The sequence below is a fragment of the Mercenaria mercenaria genome, chromosome 8 (assembly GCF_021730395.1).
Source record: "Mercenaria mercenaria strain notata chromosome 8, MADL_Memer_1, whole genome shotgun sequence".
Taxonomy (NCBI): domain Eukaryota; kingdom Metazoa; phylum Mollusca; class Bivalvia; order Venerida; family Veneridae; genus Mercenaria; species Mercenaria mercenaria.
Genome location: NC_069368.1, coordinates 56,983,242 through 57,004,753, shown reverse-complemented (window position 1 = coordinate 57,004,753; position 21,512 = coordinate 56,983,242). Strand labels below are relative to the sequence as shown.

At 36.3% G+C, this 21,512-nt stretch overlaps 1 protein-coding gene across 1 annotated transcript; it reads right to left on the bottom strand.

Moving 5' to 3' along the window:
- Window positions 1-1,589: 1,589 nt before the first annotated feature.
- LOC123566295 (40S ribosomal protein S15-like) lies at window positions 1,590-20,625 on the bottom strand. The gene is made up of 5 exons (XM_045360250.2): window positions 20,556-20,625; window positions 18,959-19,047; window positions 17,598-17,730; window positions 6,051-6,152; window positions 1,590-1,745 (listed from the first exon to the last, which is right to left on the bottom strand). The coding sequence occupies exons 1-5, from the start codon at window positions 20,556-20,558 to the stop codon at window positions 1,632-1,634; spliced, it is 441 nt and encodes a 146-aa protein (XP_045216185.1). The 5' UTR covers window positions 20,559-20,625; the 3' UTR covers window positions 1,590-1,631.
- Between the last annotated feature and the right edge of the window lie 887 nt (window positions 20,626-21,512).

Genomic DNA, 21,512 nt, shown 5'->3' with positions numbered 1-21,512 from the left:
GCATGTGGTCCAAATTTGAAGCCTGTACCTTCAAAAATGTGAAAGTAGGTCACTAGGTCAATGTCAAGGTCAAAGTTTTTTTCGGTACACAAAAACTATGCATGTAGTCCAAATTTGAAGGCTGTAGCTTGAGAAATGTGAAAGTAGGTCACTAGGTCAAAATCAATGTCAAATTTCATTTTGAAACAAACTATGCATATGGTCCAAATTTGATGCCTGTACCTTCAAAAATGTGAAAGTAGGTCACTAGGTCAAAATAAAGGTCAAAGTTTTTTTCCAGTGCACAAAATTATGCATGTGGTCCAAATTTGAAGGCTGTAGCTACAGAAATGTGAAAGTAGGTCACTAGGTCAAAATCAAGGTCAACTACTGTCAAGGTTCATCTTGCCACTCAAAAATATACATGTGGTCCAAGTTTGAATGTTGTAGTTACTGACAAGAACATTTTAAAAGCTTTTCCCTATATAAGTCTATATGAACCATGTGACCCCCGGGGCGGGGCCATATTTAACCCTAGGAGGATAATTTGAACAATCTTGGTAGAGAACCACTAGATGATGCTACATTACAAGTATCAAAGCCCTAGGCTTTGTGGTTTGGACAAAAAGATTTTCAAAGTTTTTCCCTATATAAGTCTATGTAAACCATATGACCCCCAGGGCGGGGCCATATTTGACCATAGGGGTATAATTTGAACAATCTTAGTTGAAGACCACTAGATGATGTCACATACAAAATATCAAAGCCCTAGGCCCTGTGGTTTTGGACAAGAGGTTATTCAAAGTTTTTCCCTATATAAGTCTATATAAACCATGTGACCCCCAGGGCGCGTCCATATTTGACCCCAGAGAAATAATTTGAATCATCTTGGTAGAGGACCACTAGATGATGCTTCGTACCAAATATCAAAGCCCTAGGCTCTGTGGTTTTGGACAAGAAGGTTTTCAAAGTTTTTCCCTATATAAATCTATATAAATTATAGAAATAAACAAAGGGCCATAACTCACTCATAAATTGTTAAACCAGTCTGATTTTCAGGGGGACACAACTAGGGTACCAATACAACATTTTGACAAAGTTTGGTCAAAATCCCCCCACTAGTTTCTGAGGAGATGCGATAACGAGAAATTGTTAACGGACGGACGGACGAAATGACGGACGGACGGACCACGGACGCAGAGTGATTTTAATAGCCCACCATCTGATGATGGTGGGCTAAAAACTTGAATGCCACACTGAAACTGAACTGCAAACAGTCATGGGTGTTACACATTACTCCTAGTAAATTCCAGATTTTACCATTTTACACATTCACAATAATTATGAGTAAATACTCATAGCCAAAAAAAATTATCTGGAGCTCTGTGCATTGATGTTGGCAGTTTACTGGAGAAGAGTCAACAGTTTGAAAGGTTAAAGTGTGTAAAATGCTTCAAAATACAAGGTTGGAGTTTACTATATATATCCTTTACTTCCAATACTGTACGACACACATATGCTCAAGGCTACAACCAATGTTCAGAGGTGATAGGTGAGGAATTCACAGCCCTCTACCAGCAAATAATCTATTCTAAGAAAAGTAAAACTGCTGTTGTTTTTTCTCTTTATTTACACACTCGGGCAATGACAGTTTATTTCAGTGGAATAAATCTTGACGAGTGGGTGGCACCAATACCGGGTCGACCGTGCTTGACAGGTTTGTATGTGATACTGAACTCTCCCAAATAGTGGCCAATCATCTCAGGCTGTAAATAAAAATCCATGTGAAAGTTTTAATAAATTATCATCAATGTGAATCAGATGAATTTAGTTTTTAAGAATTTAGATTTTAAACATGTAGAACGCCCCTCTGCAGTAATCTGTAAGCATCTCCTGCAAAATCTAGCATTATACTAGTTGCTCACTACAAACAAGAAGCTGCATTCAATAAACGCTTGATGCCCCCAGTGGCATCCTTGTCGATACAAAGCAACCCAAGTCCAAAACAAGGTCAAGTTCAAGGTCAAACTGAGGTCAGGTGATGTCTGAAGATGAGGAATGGTCACAGGTTACATCTGCATTAGTATCAATTCATCCTTGTAAGAGGTATTGATGCTAGACGAAACGGTCCCATTTGGTTAACCTCGTATGGACGAATGAACGGACAGGACAATCGCTATATGCCTCCCACATCAGTAGATGCCGTTGGGCATAATAAAACCTATTGCATCCAGAGGTCTGAAGAGAAGATTGATACATGGGGCATGTATGGCAGATAATATAAAACAATATGGAGTACCATAAGCAGAGCTTTAGGTGGTGATCTCTTCAAAGTGACCAGGATATTAGGAGTCCCAAAACAAAAGCTGTCTAACCCCATACTAAGTCAGTTCTGTGAATACTGGTAATATGTAGAGAAGTAAGTTACTATAAAACTGGTACCTAATGTTGCTGTTGTGATGAAATTACTGTCCTAATCTTTGCAAATCTGTTTAACAGGCAAATTAATAACAACTACTACCATAAGAACTGCCGCTCAGATATAACACTCCTTCATGGCCTACTGCGAGGCTTTCAGAGAGCTGGGTTATAGTCTCATCATGGCAGTGCAAACAGAAATTACTGTACTTACTTTTACAAGTCTGTTTTACAGGCAAAGAAATTGCTAGAACTACGGCAAGAACTGCCGCTCAGATATAACACTCCTTCATGGCCTACTGTGAGGCTTTCAGAGAGCTGGGTTATAGTCTCATCATGGCAGTGAACACAGAAATTATTGTCCTTATTTTTACAAGTCAGTTTTACAGGCAAAGAAATTGCTAGAACTACGGCAAGAACTGCCGCTCAGATATAACACTCCTTCATGGCCCCCTGCGAGGCTTTCAGAGAGCTGGGTTATAGTCTCATCATGGCAGTGAACACAGAAATTATTGTCCTTATTTTTACAAGCCAGTTTTACAGGTAAAGAAATTGCTAGAACTACGGCAAGAACTGCCGCTCAGATATAACACTCCTTCATGGCCTCCTGCGAGGCTTTCAAATAGCTGGGTTATAGTCTCATCTTGGCAGTGAACACAGAAATTAATGTCCTTATTTTAACAAGTCAAGTTTTACAGCCATAGAAATTGCTAGAACTACGGCAAGAACTGCCGCTCAGATATAACACTCCTTCAGGGCCTCCTGCGAGGCTTTCAGAGAGCTGGGTTATAGTCTCATCATGGCAGTGAACACAGAAATTAATGTCCTTATTTTAACAAGTCAAGTTTTACAGCCATAGAAATCGCTAGAACTACGGCAAGAACTGCCGCTCAGATATAACACTCCTTCAGGGCGTCCTTCGAGACTTTCAGAGAGCTGGGTTATAGTCTCATCATGGCAGAGTACATAAAAGTTACTGTTTTGATATTTTTTTTGACAAGTCTATGTTCAACAGACAACAAATTGCACAAACTGCAACTCAGTTATAATACTCATTCAAGGTTTCCTCTGAGGAATTAGCAGAGCTGGGTTACAGTCTCATCAAAGCAGTAAATGCAAACATAATCATCTCCATCCTTTCATCACAAATACTTCAAACTAAATCTACAGTTGCTGTATTTCGTCTTAAAATACGTTTGCGTTTCATAAACCTTAGGCTATACTGCACTCAGAGAAAGGTGATTCGGTGAGTTGGTTTTCATCCATGTTGGTTCAGCGTGGTACATGGGTTGTCATCATTGTGCAGTAAAACATGTATTCCAAGAATCAACAATCAACTAGTACTCATTTATTATGAATCTTTATTGTTGCTCCAGGTATTTGAATTATTTACTTAGTACAATTTACAGCTTTGGCCCAGTAATAACTCACTTTTGAAAACAACATACCAAGTAGTCACTCCAATAAAGGTGGACTGATTTTATAGCAAGTTCAAATAAAATATATATATATATATATATATATATATATATATATATATATATATATATATATATATAATGTTTCTGATCTAGAGCAAGAATAAAACCAGAGTAAGAAATATATATCAAATTATTTTGCAAATTAACTTAAGATGGACAACAACATGAATATCCAACAGTAAAAAAGACTGTCCAATAAATAAGCAAAAATGACAGAACCAAAATGTATATTTATTTTGCCAATCCAGCTTACATCATAACACACTGAAATGACTTCTGAAGTTGTCACTATGCAGCATTCCCATTCACGCAAAAATCCGCGTAACTCATGCATAAAAAGTCACTTGCACGCAAGTTTTGAAATTCCACGGGTACAATGCACGCGTAAAAAATCTGACAGAAAATAGGTTGTTCGTTGATAAAGAGCCAAAATTCAAGTAACCAGGCATTATTTTTGATCCGTACATGCAAATTACCCCAATACACACTGTTGACAATTTGCTACATGTCAAGAAGTAGTTGAATTTACATGCCGATAGCATAATTTAAGCTCCGCCTACTCCAGGTACTTGTGAGATTTTCGCGAGAACTGTGACAGCGAATCAAATAATTTGTAAAACTAGACGTGATAGTATTCAGCCAACTGACGACGCAGTTACATCTTTGACACTTTCCGATAATTGTCAACATGTGCGAGTGTAAAAACAACGATTTTGGACGTTTTTTCAACAAGTTGTTGAATAATTAAGAGGTCAGCTGGCATCCACTACACAATTATTTGGTCTCCATTGTAAACGAAAGACTCGTAAGCTGCTTGTTTATTAATATTTACAAAATGACCAGTTGCGGACTGACTTTCATCGGGCAATTTTTCATTTTTATTCGAGTCCGATACTGTTCATTCTAAATAAGTATTACCCGCCGAGTTTTTATTTTATAACATTTTTTGTTGTTGCTAATGTTGCAGCAAGATATAGCAGCAAAAAAATGTTATAAAAACTCGGCGGGTGAGACTTATCAGCGGGAATGCTGCTATGTGTATTTGCTTGCCTGGATTGTGAACTATGATGAGAATGATGTAACTCACAAAGAATGCACCTATTGCTAAACTCCACACATTAAATTTAACTGCACTCAGAAAAAGTGATTCGGTGTTGGTTATCATCCATGAATGGTTCAGCGTGGTACATGGGTTGTCATCATCGTGCAGTTAAATGAAATAATTCATGAATTGATACTGACTCTAGATAAAACCTGACTGATACTGCCACTCAGACAAGAACACTCCTTCACCATCTCCTTGGAGACATTCAGAGAGCTGGGATCATCTGTCATCATCGCAGGCAGCAGCAGGTTTCCACCTTACTCAAATACTTCAGAACTATATATCAATTTCTATACATTCACAGTATCTATTACTACAAGGTGTTTACTGCTTACATTTAATTCACTGAAGACACAATCTGAAAACTTGACTCATATATTATGCCCATAACCACTGTGATCAACTTTGGGGAAGACTAGATAAAAACTGATCAACTGAGAGAAAGGACCCTGCCAACTTTTACAATTTTGAGTAATTAAAGGGCCTAACATCAGAAAAACTTTTTGATGCTCCCCAAATTACTGAATCTAGCTGAGATATTATGCCTATAAACATTGTGACCAAGTTCGGTGAACAATGGATAAGAACTATATTTCAGTTAGCCCAAACAATGTCAATTTTTGCAGTTCTTGGTAATCTAAGGGCCATAACTTCACAGCTACTTAAGACGATCAAAATCGGGATATTATGTCCATAAAAACTGTCACCAAGTTTGGTGAAAACTGGATAAGGACTACTGAATTAGAGAGTAGACTGTAAATTTTAATTTTTTTTTAGTTATTCAAAGGTCACAACTCGAGTCACCAGGAAATTCAGCTGGTTTTCAACCCTGGGCGAGATATTATGCTCATAAGCATTATGACATACGTTCATTATAATGAACACTGGATAAGAACTGCTCAAGTGAACAATTTTAGCTATCAGATTATAATATGTCCTGCTTACCTGTGTAGGCATACAAAAACTACCAATAAATTTTGGAGACCTCACCCTGAACAAACAGTTTATCTTTTAAGGCCTTACCTAAGCAGCATTTATCAAAATTCTGAAAGAAATTATGTTTATACCTTGATTTCCACCTGGTTGAAAGTTTTTCCATTGTAGACACCTACAATGCTGCCAATCATCTCTGGAACGATCACCATGTTTCTCAAATGTGTCTTGACAACCTGGAAATACATAATCCGAAACTAGGAATAAATAAATAAATATAATAGTTTAGAAAAACAATGTGTAAAGAACCAGAATACACTGCATCCAAAATGGTTCAAATCCTCAAAGGAAAACTTAACAAAGATAAGGTTGTCCTAGCAACAAGAATATTCTGAAAAATGTCCATCAGCATTCAGGGTTCATACAGACAAGGCCAAGTCAAATTCAAGGACTTTTCAAGCACTAGTCTTATAGTTTTCAAGGACTTATTTATAAATAATACTTAGACAGATTACCGTGACGAATTGACGCCATTTAAGTCAGGGGAGATAACGCTAACAGAAAATACGAAACATTCATACCCAAACTTCGCTTTCGTCCCGAACACATTCGACCTTTTTTATTACGGCATTTTCGTAGCTCTGCCCATTGCTCGAAACTTGCCGATTTTATTCTAAAAGATTTACTTTTGACTTTCAGGGAGATTTTAATTGTCTAGCATAGGAGAAAATAAGAAATTCAAGTACTTTTCAAGGTCTTTGGGCAATTTTCAAGACAAATTTTGTTTTCAAGGACTTTCCAAGACTGCCCTTCATTTTTAAGTACTTTTCAAACCTGTGCGAACCCTGGCATTACCTCTCCTTCAGAAAATGGTTTAAATGAGCCGAGTTTATACACATGTACACTTTATGTTTACACAGACAAGTAACTGTTCACATATTCAAATATGTTTTTGCCAGGTTGTAATCACATCGACAATTTAAAATATGTCATATGGTAATCTTTCAAGCTAAGACCGTAAGTTCCACTCCAGGCATTATTTCAGGCACTGATGGACATCTGGGTTGAACCATCAACATTCCTTCAAATATTAATTTGGACTAATATGTCTTTCAATTACTGTTTCTTGCCAAAAATTTAGATGAACCATCGACATTCCTTCAAATATTAATTTGGACTAATATGTCTTTTAATTACTGTTTCTTGCCAAAAATTTAGATATTGCTGGAGAGCTTTATAATCAAAATGACTCTTGATAGACTACCATAGCCATTTACATGTTCTAGTCAAGACTTTTTAGCATCAGATGTAATATGCATTGTGACAAGCAAAAGAAATGTACTCAGAGTAAACAATCAGCAAATACTCCCTTAGAGTTCTATGAGTGAGCTGAGTGAGTTTCATCATTGTACAGCCAAAATGTCAACAGGTAAATTATAATTACCCAAACAATCAAACACCTAAGGAACATTCAGGCCAAGTTTCATCAATTTTCAACTGCTCACATTGAGCACACTTTGTTCTGGTGAGCTAAAAATGTTCAGAGCAGAAATCACTGCTCAGATATAACACTCCTTCAGGGCCTCCTTTGAGACTTTCAGAGAGCTGGGTTATAGTCTCATCATTGCAGTGAACATAGAAATTATTGTCCCAATTTTTACAAGCATGCTTTATAGACAAAGAAATCACTAAAAACCATTGTAAGTACTGCAGCTCAGTTATATCACTCCTTCAGGGCCTCCTTCAAAACTTTCGCAGAGCTGGGATACAGTCTCAACATAGCAGTGAACTTTGAACCGAATAACATTCTTCTTGTCTTATCACTACAATTTATAAATACGACAGTAAAATAATGACACCCATTTATTCACCCTTGCTGAAATTCTACTTAATACACATCCCATTAACTTGTGGCTACACTGCACTCAGAGAAAGGTGATTCGGTGAGTTGGTTTTCATCCATGTTGGTTCAGCGTGGTACATGGGTTGTCATCATTGTGCAGTGAACATTCTTTTATTCTTTAAAGTGTGTGTGTGTGTTGGGTTTAATGTCGCACCAACACAATGCTAGGTCATATGGCGACTTTCCAGCTTTGATCGTTGAGGAAGATCCCAGGTGCCCCTCCATGCATTATTTCATCACGAGCAGGCACCTGGGTAGAACCACCGACCTTCCGTATGCCAGCTGGATAGCTTCCTCACATGAAGAATTCAATGCCACGAGTGAGGCTTGAACCCACATCGACGAGGGGCAAGTGATTTCAAGTCAGCGACCGTAACCACTCGACAACGGAGGGCCCTTTTCTTTAAAGTAACAATAACAATCAACCAGCACTTAGGGAGAGGTGTTAACCATCTAAAAAGCTTTGTTGTTACAACAGGTATTTTATTACATTACACAGTACTCAGAGTAAACAATCAGCAAATACTCCCTTAGAGTCCTATGAGTGAGCTGAGTGAGTTTCATCATTGTACAGCCAAAATGTCAACAGGTTAATCATAATAACCCAAGCCTTCAAACACCCAAGTAACATCCAGGCCAAGTTTCATCAATTTCCAACTAAAGGCATCATATGAGATGTTGAATGAAGAAAATGCTGACAAACTGATGTTGGGTAATCACATCTGCTCACATTGAGCACTCTTTTTTCTGGTGAGCTGAAAATTTTCAGAGCAGAGGAAATCACTGCTCAGATATAACACTCCTTCAGGGCCTCCTTTGAGACTTTCAGAGAGCTGGGTTATAGTCTCATCATTGCAGTGAACATAGAAATTATTGTCCCAATTTTTACAAGCATGCTTTATAGACAAAGAAACCACTAAAATCCACCGCAAGTACTGCCGCTCAGTTATAACACTCCTTCAGGACCTCCTTCAAAACTTTCGCAGAGCTGGGATATAGTCTCAACATGGCAGTGAACTTTGAACCCAGTAACATTCTTCCAGTCCTATCACTACAATTTATAAATACTACAGTAAAATAATGACACCCAGCTATTCACCCTTGTTGAAATTCTACTTAATATACATGTATCCCATTAACTTAAGGCTACACTGCACTCAGAGAAAGGTGATTCGGTGAGTTGGTTTTCATCCATGTTGGTTCAGCGTGGTACATGGGTTGTCATCACTGTGCAGTGAACATTCTTTTATTCCTTAAAGTGTGTGTGTGTGTGTTGGGTTTAATGTCGCACCGACACGATGCTAGGTCATATGGCCACTTTCCAGCTTTGATGGTGGAGGAAGACCCCAGGTGCCCCTCCGTACATTATTTCATCATGAGTGGGCACCTGGGTAGAACCACAGACTTTCTGTAAGCCAGCTGGATGGCTTCCTCACATGAAGAATTCAACGCCCCGAGTGAGGCTCGAACCTACATCAATGAGGGGCAAGTGATTACAAGTCAGCGACCGTAACCACTCGACAACGGAGGGCCCTTTTCTTTAAAGTAACAATAACAATCAACCAGCACTTAGGGAGAGGTGTTAACTATCTAAAAAGCTTTGTTGTTACAACAGGTATTTTATTACATTACACAGTACTCAGAGTAAACAATCAGCAAATACTCCCTTAGAGTTCTATGAGTGAGCTGAGTGAGTTTCATCATTGTACAGCCAAAATGTAAACAGGTAAATTATAATAACCCAAGCCTTCAAACAACCAAGGAACATCCAGGCCAAGTTTCATCAATTTCCAACTAAGGCATCATATGAGATGTTGAATGAAGAAGTGCTGACAAACTGATATTGGGTGATCACATTGGGCACACTTTGTTCTGATGAGCTGAAAATTTTCAGAGCAGAAGAAATCTGCTCTGATATAACACTCCTTCAGGGCCTTCTTCAAGACTTTCAGAGAGCTGGGTTATAGTCTCATCATGGCAGTGAACAGAGAAATTACTGGCCTGATTTTTACAAGTCTGTTTTACAAAGAAATTGCTAGAACTACCACAAGAACTGCTGCTCAGATATAACACTCCATCAGGGCCTCCCTCGAGACTTTCAGAGAGCTGGGTTATAGTCTCATCATGGCAGTGAACAGAGATAAATTACTGACCTAATTTTTACAAGTCTGTTTTACAAAGAAATCACTAGAACTACAAGAACTGCCGCTCAGACATAACACTCCTTCAGGGCCTCCTTCGAGACTTTCAGAGAGCTGGGTTATAAATCTCATCATGGCAATGAACAGAGAAATTACTGTCCTGATTTTTACAAGTCTGTTTTACAGGAACTACCACAAAAACTGCTGCTCAGATATAACAATCCTTCAGGGCCTCCTTCGAGCCATTCAGAGAGCTGGGTTATAGTCTCATCATGGCAGTGAACAAAGAAGTTACCGGTACCGTCCTGATTTTTACAAGCCTGCTTGAAAGGCAATGAAATCACTAGAAACTACAGTTAGAACTGGCGCTCAGATATAACACTCTTTCCGGGCCTCCTTCGGGACTTTCAGAGAGCTGGGTTATAGTCTCATCATCAGTGAACTAATAACATTCTTCCTGTCTTATCACTACACGTTATAAATACTACAGTAAAATGACGACACCCAGTTATTCACCCTTGCTGAAATTCTACTTAATACAAATCCCATTAACTTTACTGCACTCAGAGGTGATTCGGTGAGATAGTTTTCATCCATGTTGGTTCAGCGTGGTACATGGGTTGTCATCATTGTGCAGTGAACATTCTTTTATTCCTTAAAGTAACAATCAACCAGCATTTAATAGGGGCCCTTTCTTAGCGTTATTTCAGAATTCACTTTATAAGTCCGTTAAATACAACTTCGACAGTTCTACTAAGCATGTTCCTTTTATCTCCGTCTTAACAGGATCTTATATAATTATATACCATTTCTATAGCAACAGCTCACTTATATATGCATATCTATTAACAATCCGTTTCAAATGTATAATGCACTCAGAAAAAGTGATTCGGTGAGTTGGTTATCATCCAAGAATGATTCAGCGTGGTACATGGGTTGTCATCATTGTGCAATAAAACAAAATATATAAATTTCCTCAAATCAGTGTAAAGCACTGACAGAAAGTTGAGTGAAGACAGGCTATTGGTACAAGATACTGTCATCACTTCTCTTTTACTAGTTTTAGACTAAAGGGAAGATCTGTCTTATGTAGAAGAAGGAAATGATCAACAAATCTTACTGTACATATAAACAAGAGAGCTGTCTGATGACAGTGCGCTCGACTATTCGAAGAATTGATTGAAGAATGGGGTCAAAATATTTCTACTGATATTCAGACAAAAGAAATAAATAGATTAGACCAACAATGTTCCTGTATTACTATGATTTCGATAAGTCTTGCACTAAATGGCAATATATGAGGCAATTTCAAAGTCCAAAAAGGGCCATAATTCAGTCAAAATAGTTATGTACTCTTGCCTACAGATGGAAATCATAATGATAAACAAGTGTTCAAAGTTTAAAAGCCATATGTCAAATAGTTTTGACAAAACATGGACTTGTATGAAAACAGAACCAATTTCAAAGTCCAAAAAGGGCCATAATTCAGCCAAAATAGACGACAGAGTTATTTTCTCTTTCCTACAGATAGAGACTATTATACTAAACAAGTGATAAAAGTTTCAAAGCCATATGTCAAACACTTTACAAAAAATATAAACTGGTACGAAAAACTTAACCAAGATTTCTAAGTCAAAAGGGGCCATAATTCAGCCAAAATCCTTGATGGAGTTATGTACTCTTGCCTATACCTGGACATGGTGATGGTAAACAGGTGTTGAAAGTTTCAAAGCTTCATCTCAAAAGACTTTGTCAAAATATGAACTGGTACGAAATATTAACCCAGACTTCTAAGTCGAAAGGGGTCATAATTCAGCCAAAATCCTTGATGGAGTTATGTACTCTTGCCTATAACTAGCTATGGTGATGGTAAACAAGTGTTGAAAGTTTCAAAGCTTTATCTTAAAAGACTTTGTCAAAATATGAACTGGTACGAAAAACTTAACCATGATTTCTAAGTCAAAAGGGGCCATAATTCAGCCAAAATCCTTGATGGAGTTATGTGCTCTTGCCAATAACTGGCCATGATGATGGTAAACAAGTGTTGAAAGTTTCAAAGCTTTATCTTAAAAGACTTTGTCAAAATATGAACTGGTACGAAAAACTTAACCATGATTTCTAAGTCAAAAGGGGCCATAATTCAGCCAAAATCCTTGATGGAGTTATGTGCTCTTGCCTCTAACTGGCCATGATGATGGTAAACAAGAGTTGAAAGTTTCAAAGCTTTATCTCAAAAGACTTTGTCAAAATGTGGACTGGTACGAAAAACTTAACCAAGGTGTGACGCCGACGCCGATGCCGTGGTGAGTAGGATAGCTCTACTTATTCTTCGAATAGTCGAGCTAAAAAACTTTTGAAATGGCTCAGATAATATGTGCCAGAGCAACTGGGCGACCAACCACACACAAAGTATATTAAGCACTGAACCAATTTCAATTACCATAATAATCCACATTTTCTAATTAATAACAAGTGAGATGTAATATGCATGTAAAATGCTACACAACAGTACTCAGAACAAACTATCAGCAGACACTCCCTTAGAGTGCTATGAGTGAGCTGAGTGAGTTTCATCATTGTACAACCAAAATGTCAACAGGTAAATCATAATACAGAGAGTTTTCAAGGACCACCACCCAAGGAACTTCGAGGCCAAGTTTCATCAATATTCAACTAAAGGCATCAGAGGAGATTCTGACTTTAGAAAATGTTGACAGATGGATGTTGAGTGATCGTATCACATTGAGCACACTCTGGAGAGCTAAAAATGTTCAGAGCTGAAGAAATCACTGATCAGATATAACACTCCTTCAGGGCCTCATTCGAGACTTTCAGAGAGCTGGGTTATAGTCTCATCATGCTAGTGAACAAAGAAATAACTGTCTTAATTTTTACAAGTCTATGTTAACAGAAAAAGAATTGTTAGAACTACAAAAACTGCCGCTCAGATATAACACTCCTTCAGGGCCTCCTTCAAGACTTTCAGAGAGCTGGGTTATAGTCTCATCATGGCAGTCAACAAAGAAATTACTGTCCTGATTTTAATTTAAAAATCTGTTTTACAGGTAAGGTATACTGCACTCAGAAAATGTGATTCGGTGAGTTGCTTATCATCCAAGGACGACTCAGCGTGGTACATGGGTTGTCATCATTGTGCAATAAAACAAAATTTATAATTTTCATCAAATCAGTGTAAAGTACTGACAGAAAGTTGAGTAAAGACAGGCTGTTGGTACACGATACTGTTATAATACTCTTTTAGACTAGTAAGCGAAGTTCTGCTTTGTGCAAAAGAAAGAAATTATCAACAAATCTTACTGTACATATAAAAAACTTTTTAAATGGCTCAGAAAATAGGTTTGACCAGCACAACTGGGAGACTACACACAAAATATATTAAGTATTGAACCAATTCTAATTATCATAACCATCCGACATTTTCTAATTAACAAGATGCCCACAGGCAACATGTCGAGCCCGCAAGCTGTCAAAAGGACAAAAATCTAAGTCCACACAAAAATCATTACCAGTAGAGATAGGTCATAATACACCTCAAAATTGGATGTAACATGCATGTTGTACTACAGAAAAGTGGTCTTGATTTTTCCATATGACTAGTAACAAAAAAGCTACAATATAAGCTATTTATAGTAACAACAAAGGGAAGTAATTCTTGCACATGACACTGTCTCATGCTGGCAGGGGTTTTTTTACGACTGGGGGAAGAGGCCCCAGCCTGTCATTGGGGGAAGAAAATAGCGCTCGACGAGCAGTTTTGGGGGATTTTTTCACTCAGGGGGGAATTTACAATTATGCATAATAAACACTTTAAACTATGTTTTTATTACAAATTCTTGCAACTTTTAGCAACTATACACACTGTCACTTAGCAATAGATGGACTTGCACTAATGTTCACTTATCATTGTAACAAGGTGGGTGGGGAGAGTTGAAATGCTCAAATCATTGAATATTTAAGGTACTTCCGCCATCTTGAATTTAGAGTGACCTTCATTTGAGGTGTGAAAATATAGTGAAAAAAAGCTTTCAAATGCAGCTTTTACAGAGTACAAAAACAGCTCAGTTTGCAAGATCTGAAGTAAAAGTAGCTGTATAAAAAGTAAAACTAAAATTTGGAAATAAACAAAGAAGATATTTTACCTGTATTTTTCCAAATTTTTGGTTAGATTTATAAATCCTTTCAAAATACTTTATTAAAAATTCACGAATGGCAAAAGTTAGTTCAAAGTATCAATTAGTGCATAGGAGAATTGTCTTACCGAATAGAACTAAACTTAGTACAAAATCTGTTTTCAAATCTGACCACCTTATGTATTAAAACGAAAATAAATCTGTACATATTGCTATTTTCAGCATACATAAAAGTAGTGCAATGTGCGGACAATGATTTTTCTATGTATGGTGTACCATACTGCTAAAATTGTAAGAGAAGTCTCAGACAATGTGAACAAGATTTTGCAACGATCCAAAATTTAAAGAATTGCGTGTTTACCTGTACGATTCTTTGTTTTTAGGTATTATATTTATGATTTTGTTAAGTATCAGTCAGCATGTTTTATCTAATTTCTCGAAGAAATTATATAAACAGCTTGGAAACATGACACTACGTTCGTACTCATCCGTACTCCAATATAACTCGAATGTAAAAATATTATTCTTGAAGTTGTGATCGAGTCCACCAAATTATGAACTGATATGAAAAATTATAGGTAATTTTATATTGTAATAATGAGAGAGAAAAAATCGCTTAAAAACCTTCAGGATGTGCTTTTGATAGTGATGTTTATTTCCGGGCCCTGGAGTCGGATATTTAAAACATGTTTACCGTTTCCAAGAACAACTGGAATGGTAAGTAAAAATGTACCGGAATCATGAAGTCAATACATATATGAAAACAATACATAAATCGTCGTGAAATATATTTTTATGCAAGAATAGCGACCTTCGGTCACGGTCACAAACAATCCCGCGGGCTTCTGCAGACGTTAATACACACACAAAAAGCGTGTATTATCCCTACAATAAATATGTATTGAAATTCCGGCATAGAAATGGACACTGACTTTACATTAGTAGTCACTGCGGTGTTAACAGCGGAAGCAGCGGTCCAGTACTAAGACTGTCTACAAAACCAAGGACAACGACTTCTTTATCTGAAAATTACGAACATTGGGATCAGTGTTCAGTATACACCTGAAAATAATAGACTTGCTATTGCCGAGTGCACACTTGTTTTCTATCATCGTTAATATAAATTAGACTAGTAGATATTCGTACATATGCATAATCTCATAAACACTTCTTTATTGTATGTTCTCTGAAATTAACAAAAAAACTGGCACAGCTGAGGCACCATAAATTCAGTTTATTTACCACGAGGTTCAAAATGCACGGGAGTCTCGTGATAGTACATGCCTTTAATTTCACATGGTTAAAGTGTAAACAAATAGTTAACTTTGCTTCGTTTTATTTCTCACGGAAAAGATCGGATGGTTTTTGATATTGGAATAATTTTAGAACATATATACATTTAAAGTTGAAAGTTGATCGTTTTCTACAGGATGTAAAACTGAAACAAGTAAGCACTTTTACTTTTCAGCAATGTCCCTCAGGTGAACTTTGACACTGTTTACAAAGAGAAACCAGTTTTGTGTCATCCTGAAATGCGTTGTTCAGCTGAAACGTATAGTTCCCTGAAAAGTTCTAAAACGGTTTATTTTGGGGATTTTTGTTTTATTTATGTATTCAACACAATGTGCAATATTTCCAGTTTTTGAAAATGATTGAAATTGAACTTTATTTTAGAAAAAGTTCCGATCTTTCAATAATATTTTGCCAGCGGATGCTTACACATTTTAAGTGAAACGCCTTTCTTGTCCAAAGGTGGTGTGTAAAGCGAAAAACTATCATTACACATTGCGTTTATTCTTTAAATGTAAAGGATCGGTAACAGATTAAGGAGATCGGGCAGTGCGTAACTGTACTAAAAGGATATCTCTAACCATGAATAAGGAGGCATATATATTTCAGTATGGAAATCTCAGGTAAAAGAACAATCATATATATTTAATTCCTTGAAATAAACATGGCGGCGAAATATTTTAGAAAAACTGTGCACGTGTTTTGCGCATTAGAATGTTTAACGACATTTTCTTGAAAAGTAACGCTCGTGTGCACTATTTTGGCATTTCTTTGATTTGAAAATAAATATTTTATAGCAATTTAGGTTGCATACGATACCGAAATTTTGCACCAAAAATGTTCACTCATTTTCATCCAAAGCACTGTGGAGATAGGGTTCAGCGTAGCTTTCATGCTCGCAAGTTTACCTACAGATATATCGTTTCAACTTTTATCATATATTTTTTGTGTCCTTGCATTTCGAAAGCTGTTTCGAGGATTCTGATTTTTCACATGAATTTCTAATTTCAATTTGTGGAAGTACCTTAAAGGTCACATGCTTTTATTCACAAAAAATGCTTTAAAATAAGAGTTGCTTTTGCAAGAGTCATCATATTATTATTAAATGCATACTTTTGTTGGCTTTTTATTTCAGTTGTACTAGAAAATCTTGTAAGAAAGGATAAAAAAGTCCGAAAATCATGATCGCGAAAACGTGTGACAAATATGAAAAAAGGAAAGCAAACATTAAAAATTCTTGATAAAATACTCGTTTTAAATTTCATCTTTTCACCAGAACTATTCCATACTTATAATATCTGATTACTTAAAACATTTATATTTTATTTTGCTCTAGCAAAATACCTCGGCAAAGATAATAAATATGCATAACGGCCGAGCGTCTAATTTAATCGAATCAAGCACATAAAATAATTACTTTAAATCAACAACACATATTACACAAAACAGCATAAGCTGTTACCGCTAATTAACAAGAGGTACAAACACGATAATCTGACTCTGCATTGTTAATCAATCATCTATATTACATACTGATGATAACCACGTGTCAGTCGGCGCGCGGCGTGATTGACATCTATTCATAACAAGCGAGATGTAATACACATGTGACATGCATGAGAGAACTACTCAGAACTGACCATCAGCAGATACTCCTTGAGAGTGCTAAGAGTGAGCTGAGTGAGTTTCCTCATTGTACAAGCAGCAACTGGCACCAGTATGTCAAACGGCAAATCTTGGTAGGACTCAAAAGGTATAAATTTCACAGATTTTCCCCCCAGCTTGTTATGGTTTTCAGTACTTTCAGTGAGTTTTCAAGGACTAGAATCAAATTAAAGAACTTGTCAAGATCTGTGTACACGAACTGTACTTCTGAAATCTGTGGACAAAAAAACAATAGTCCCTCCTTAGCATAAATTCAGAGCAAGTCCCACTTAATACAGCTTCGACATTTGTACTAAGCACATTTTTTATTTGTTGGGTTTAACGTCGCACCGACACAATTTTTAGGTCATATGGCGACTTTCCAGCTTTAATGGTGGAGGAAGACCCCAGGTGCCCCTACGTGCATAATTTCATCACGAGCGGGCACCTGGGTAGAACCACCTACACTAAGCACATTTCTTTTATCTCAAAGAGGCTGGGGTTGCAAAACTAATTGTCTGACTTGCAAACAATTAAGATATTGTTACAAACCTCTGGTTTCTCCAATGGTGGTGCCTCCTTTTTTGCTTTCCTCAGTCTCTTGATGAGGGCCAGAGGTTTTCTCTTCAATCCACGCTGGAAGCGACGTCTAATGCGGCATGTGAATAATTCTGTCAATTGCTCACTGTAAATCAAGATGGGGGAATTTGTCAAAAAATCGGACAATTAAACACTTTCCTTTGAGAAAATATAAAAGGCATTGGTGCATCCCTGGTTATATACCAGTATCATGACACAGTATTAGTTTTGACTTACAGTGAAACACCGCTCGCTCGAGGTCGCAAGGGGATGAGCAAAATGCTCGAGTTATCCATGGTTTCGAGCGACCCAAACATTGACCAACATACGAAGAAAATTGAGGTTTGTTTTACCAATTGTCATCGAGACCATTTGCAGAGGAAACGGTGATGCGTAATCATAAAGCACTCGTGACGTTTTCACAAAAACATATTGCAAACGTTATTTATGATAGATTGTAAATGGCACATGTGAAGAAACAGCTAAGACATTTTATTTTCATGTTTTTTTTTTTTTTAATTTTAAATACTGAAATCGAATTCGCAATTTTCTTCTCCAAATTAAGATCTCATAATTATTGTCTCAATTTTATGAAAAGGCTGCCTTATTTCCTTTATTTGCGTGCAAACAACTGTTGATTAAAATATCAAGACCTCATAATTATCCCCTCGATCCCGCAGAAAAAAGTAATAATTAATAACAATTTTGATCAGTAAAAATTTTCTTCCACCTTTCGTCAATAATTGATCTCATTATCAGGTCAAATATACCGACAAACATACATTTAAGATAGTCGGGGAATAGACCATGCAACTCTCACAGCATGCGAAAATTTTAAATTAACCGATACATTCTGGCCGCCAAGGTGTGAAAAATTTTGACACCTCTGCTCGAGTTTGCCATAAGCAACAAAGAGTAAATTAATACACAGGGACCAGGTGTCATGCTCGAGCAATCGAGTTATCGATGCTCGACACAGCCATGGTAATTTCACATAGAAAATAGAAGGAAATCGTCCGGGACCACATGAATTGCTCGAGCGAGCCCGGGTGCTCGAGTCATCGATGCTCGAGCGAGCGGTGTTTCACTGTACTTATATAAATTTCCAGTACTTCCAAGCATCTATTACAATAATGTGTTTGACATTTCAAATAATAAAATTTTTCAAAGACTTCTTTTTTAGCAGAATTCTAATATCCATCTGAATTCTTACTAGATTCAACCAGTGATACTGAAACTTTCCTGAACACTGAAAAGCAATTTTGCTAGGCAAGCCAAACAACATGCGTTATATAGCTAATTATTTCTATTACATTAACAAAATGTTAATTTACCTGGTCATATCAAGCAGCTGGTCGAGGTCAACACCTCTGTAGGCATACTTTCTGAAAGTTCTCTTCTTCTTTATGGCTTCTACATCGGCCTATAACATAATTAAATGGAGAGTATAAATGCCTACGTCATCTTTAAGACTTAATATGTAACATGGAACACAGGATTATTTAAACAAAACATTTTCAACTTTTTCAATCTAAAGACCTGAAGAGTTTTCTATAGAAGATAAGATTATGTACCTAGAGTAGACAGATTCAGGGTTTCGTCTGAGTCAGTTTCACTTTGCGCCAACAATTTCACCAATCAGAAAAAGTTTGCGCCAGTGGCTCCAAAGTTGGAGCCAAGTCTGTGAGGGAAAACATACCACTTTTGTTAGATATAATAATAATTACAAAGCGATGTTTAACCTACTTATGTAAAGTTTAAGCACTTGTACTTTGTTGCAAATGTATCAAAATGAAGACATGTAACATCTTTTTAAAGTGACATTATGCGCATCTAATCGCACACAGTGAGTTTTTGGTGAATGTTTTATAAAAGCAATTTTCGGTTGCTGTGCATTTAAATGTGTTAAATTAACGACAATGCCGCATAAGTATTTAAAGTTGATTCTTTAGAAATAAAGAAATCGGACTAATAAAATAATAGTTCTTTTCTTCAGTCTTCTGAGTAGTGATCTCCCTTACATTTAGGTAGAGATTTCTGAAGTTGAAGGGAAGCAACTCCTGCGCGCAGTTTGACTTTTCTTAAAAAGACTGCCCCAGTCAAAATAAGAAAAGTCATATTTGGAAAGTTATTATTTCGTACTGGCAACAGGAAGAGTTTCGTATAGTGGTTTGAAAGCTACAATTTCCCCCACCCTTTTTACACAGACATCTATTTCAGCTGGATTTTTGCTTGAGAAATGCGTATAATTCCACTTTAAAAATGGTGAGTTTTTTAAGGCATTGAACTGTCCAGAAGAGAGGCCCTTTCATCAAGTCCCTTTCCGAAATTCAATACATATATGAGTAAACTAACAATGGTTTTGTAGAATAATATAAATGTTTTATATGCTGTTTAATTTTCATGTAAAACAATTCTTTCTTTCTATGATTTGGTGATGTTCGAACTTTCTTCTCCAAAACATGGACCTAACTCTTAAAATTTTGAATAATTCATCAATTGCAAATAAATAACAAAAATAATCGACAAGACTTTCCAGACATGATCGTCGTGCGAATAACGAAAACAAACGACATATAAGTAGAGGAATGTAAATTATGATGGAATTTCAGACTAGTCATGTACGACTAACCAATTACTCAAATTCCAATACACCTATGCGTGTACAGACCGACGAAAATATTTAAAAGAAGTATCTACCATAAATTAAAAGGGAATCCCAAATGTGTACAGTTTTTTCGAACGATTTTTTTCTGCGTCTTTCCCTAACAAACTATGTGCCAAATTCGATGAAATTAGTTCAATAATGCAATAAAAAGATAATGCTAATAAAGAATAAAAACAGAATCACTAAATGCAACCGAGATTATGCTGAAAGTATTGTAAACAATGTGATTCTTTACGATTTCTAACGCTACTTGCACATATTACCATTTTTCTTGTGAAATGTGAACCGGAAAAGGAAGTACAGCACAGTTTACTTCGCGACTGCGCGGAGGAAAAGTGTACTGCCAGGAAAGCCTGGAAATTTTACGGCTATTTTCCGGTCATAAAATAGTCGTAAGCCTATATATTCAAAAATAGAAGGAAATTTAATATGATAGCGTATTTTTCTATGTGAATTAGTAGCATATTTTAGAAAAAACCTTGAACTCATAAAACGGTTTAGACTTATTTTTAAAGCAATTAATTTATTTTATGTTTCTAAAGAGGAACATTTATGCTACGAGATATGTAAAAGGAATTAGTAAATATTGACATTTAGTAAGGTAATCTGATCGTCAAAATAGCGTATTTTCTATTCGAAATTGTAGCACTTTGGAATATCCCGAACTCATTATAAGTGTTATAAAGCGTTAATATAATATTATGTTTAGCAATCAATTTATTTTTCATAAATAACAGGACAAGAATATATTATTTTACCACATATATAAAGAGAAATAGAACACACTAGTGTTTAGTAAGGAAATTTGATCGTTAAAACCTTAATATTTTCTATTTGAAAGTTTGGAAAATCCGGAAATCGCAGCATAAAAGAACTAATAATTATATAACGCGTTTAAATTATACAAAGTTATGTTCTTTCTATTTTGTATGTATATATAAATATAGGAACGAATATATACATGTAAAAAGATAATCTAACTACAAGTTCTTTTATGTTTTCCGAGTTTTCCAATGTGCTACGATTTGCCCCCAAATCTTATTTTTAGAATGGACATTTTCTGTATTCGTTTTGCACCATCCTGCAATTAATATTATTAATTGTCCCCCATATGGGTTACCGGTAGCAACTATAAATAAGATTATAAACGAACAAACTAGCATTTAACTGCTAATGAAATATTAATTGAGATTTGTTGGAACTGACTTTGTGATTTAGAA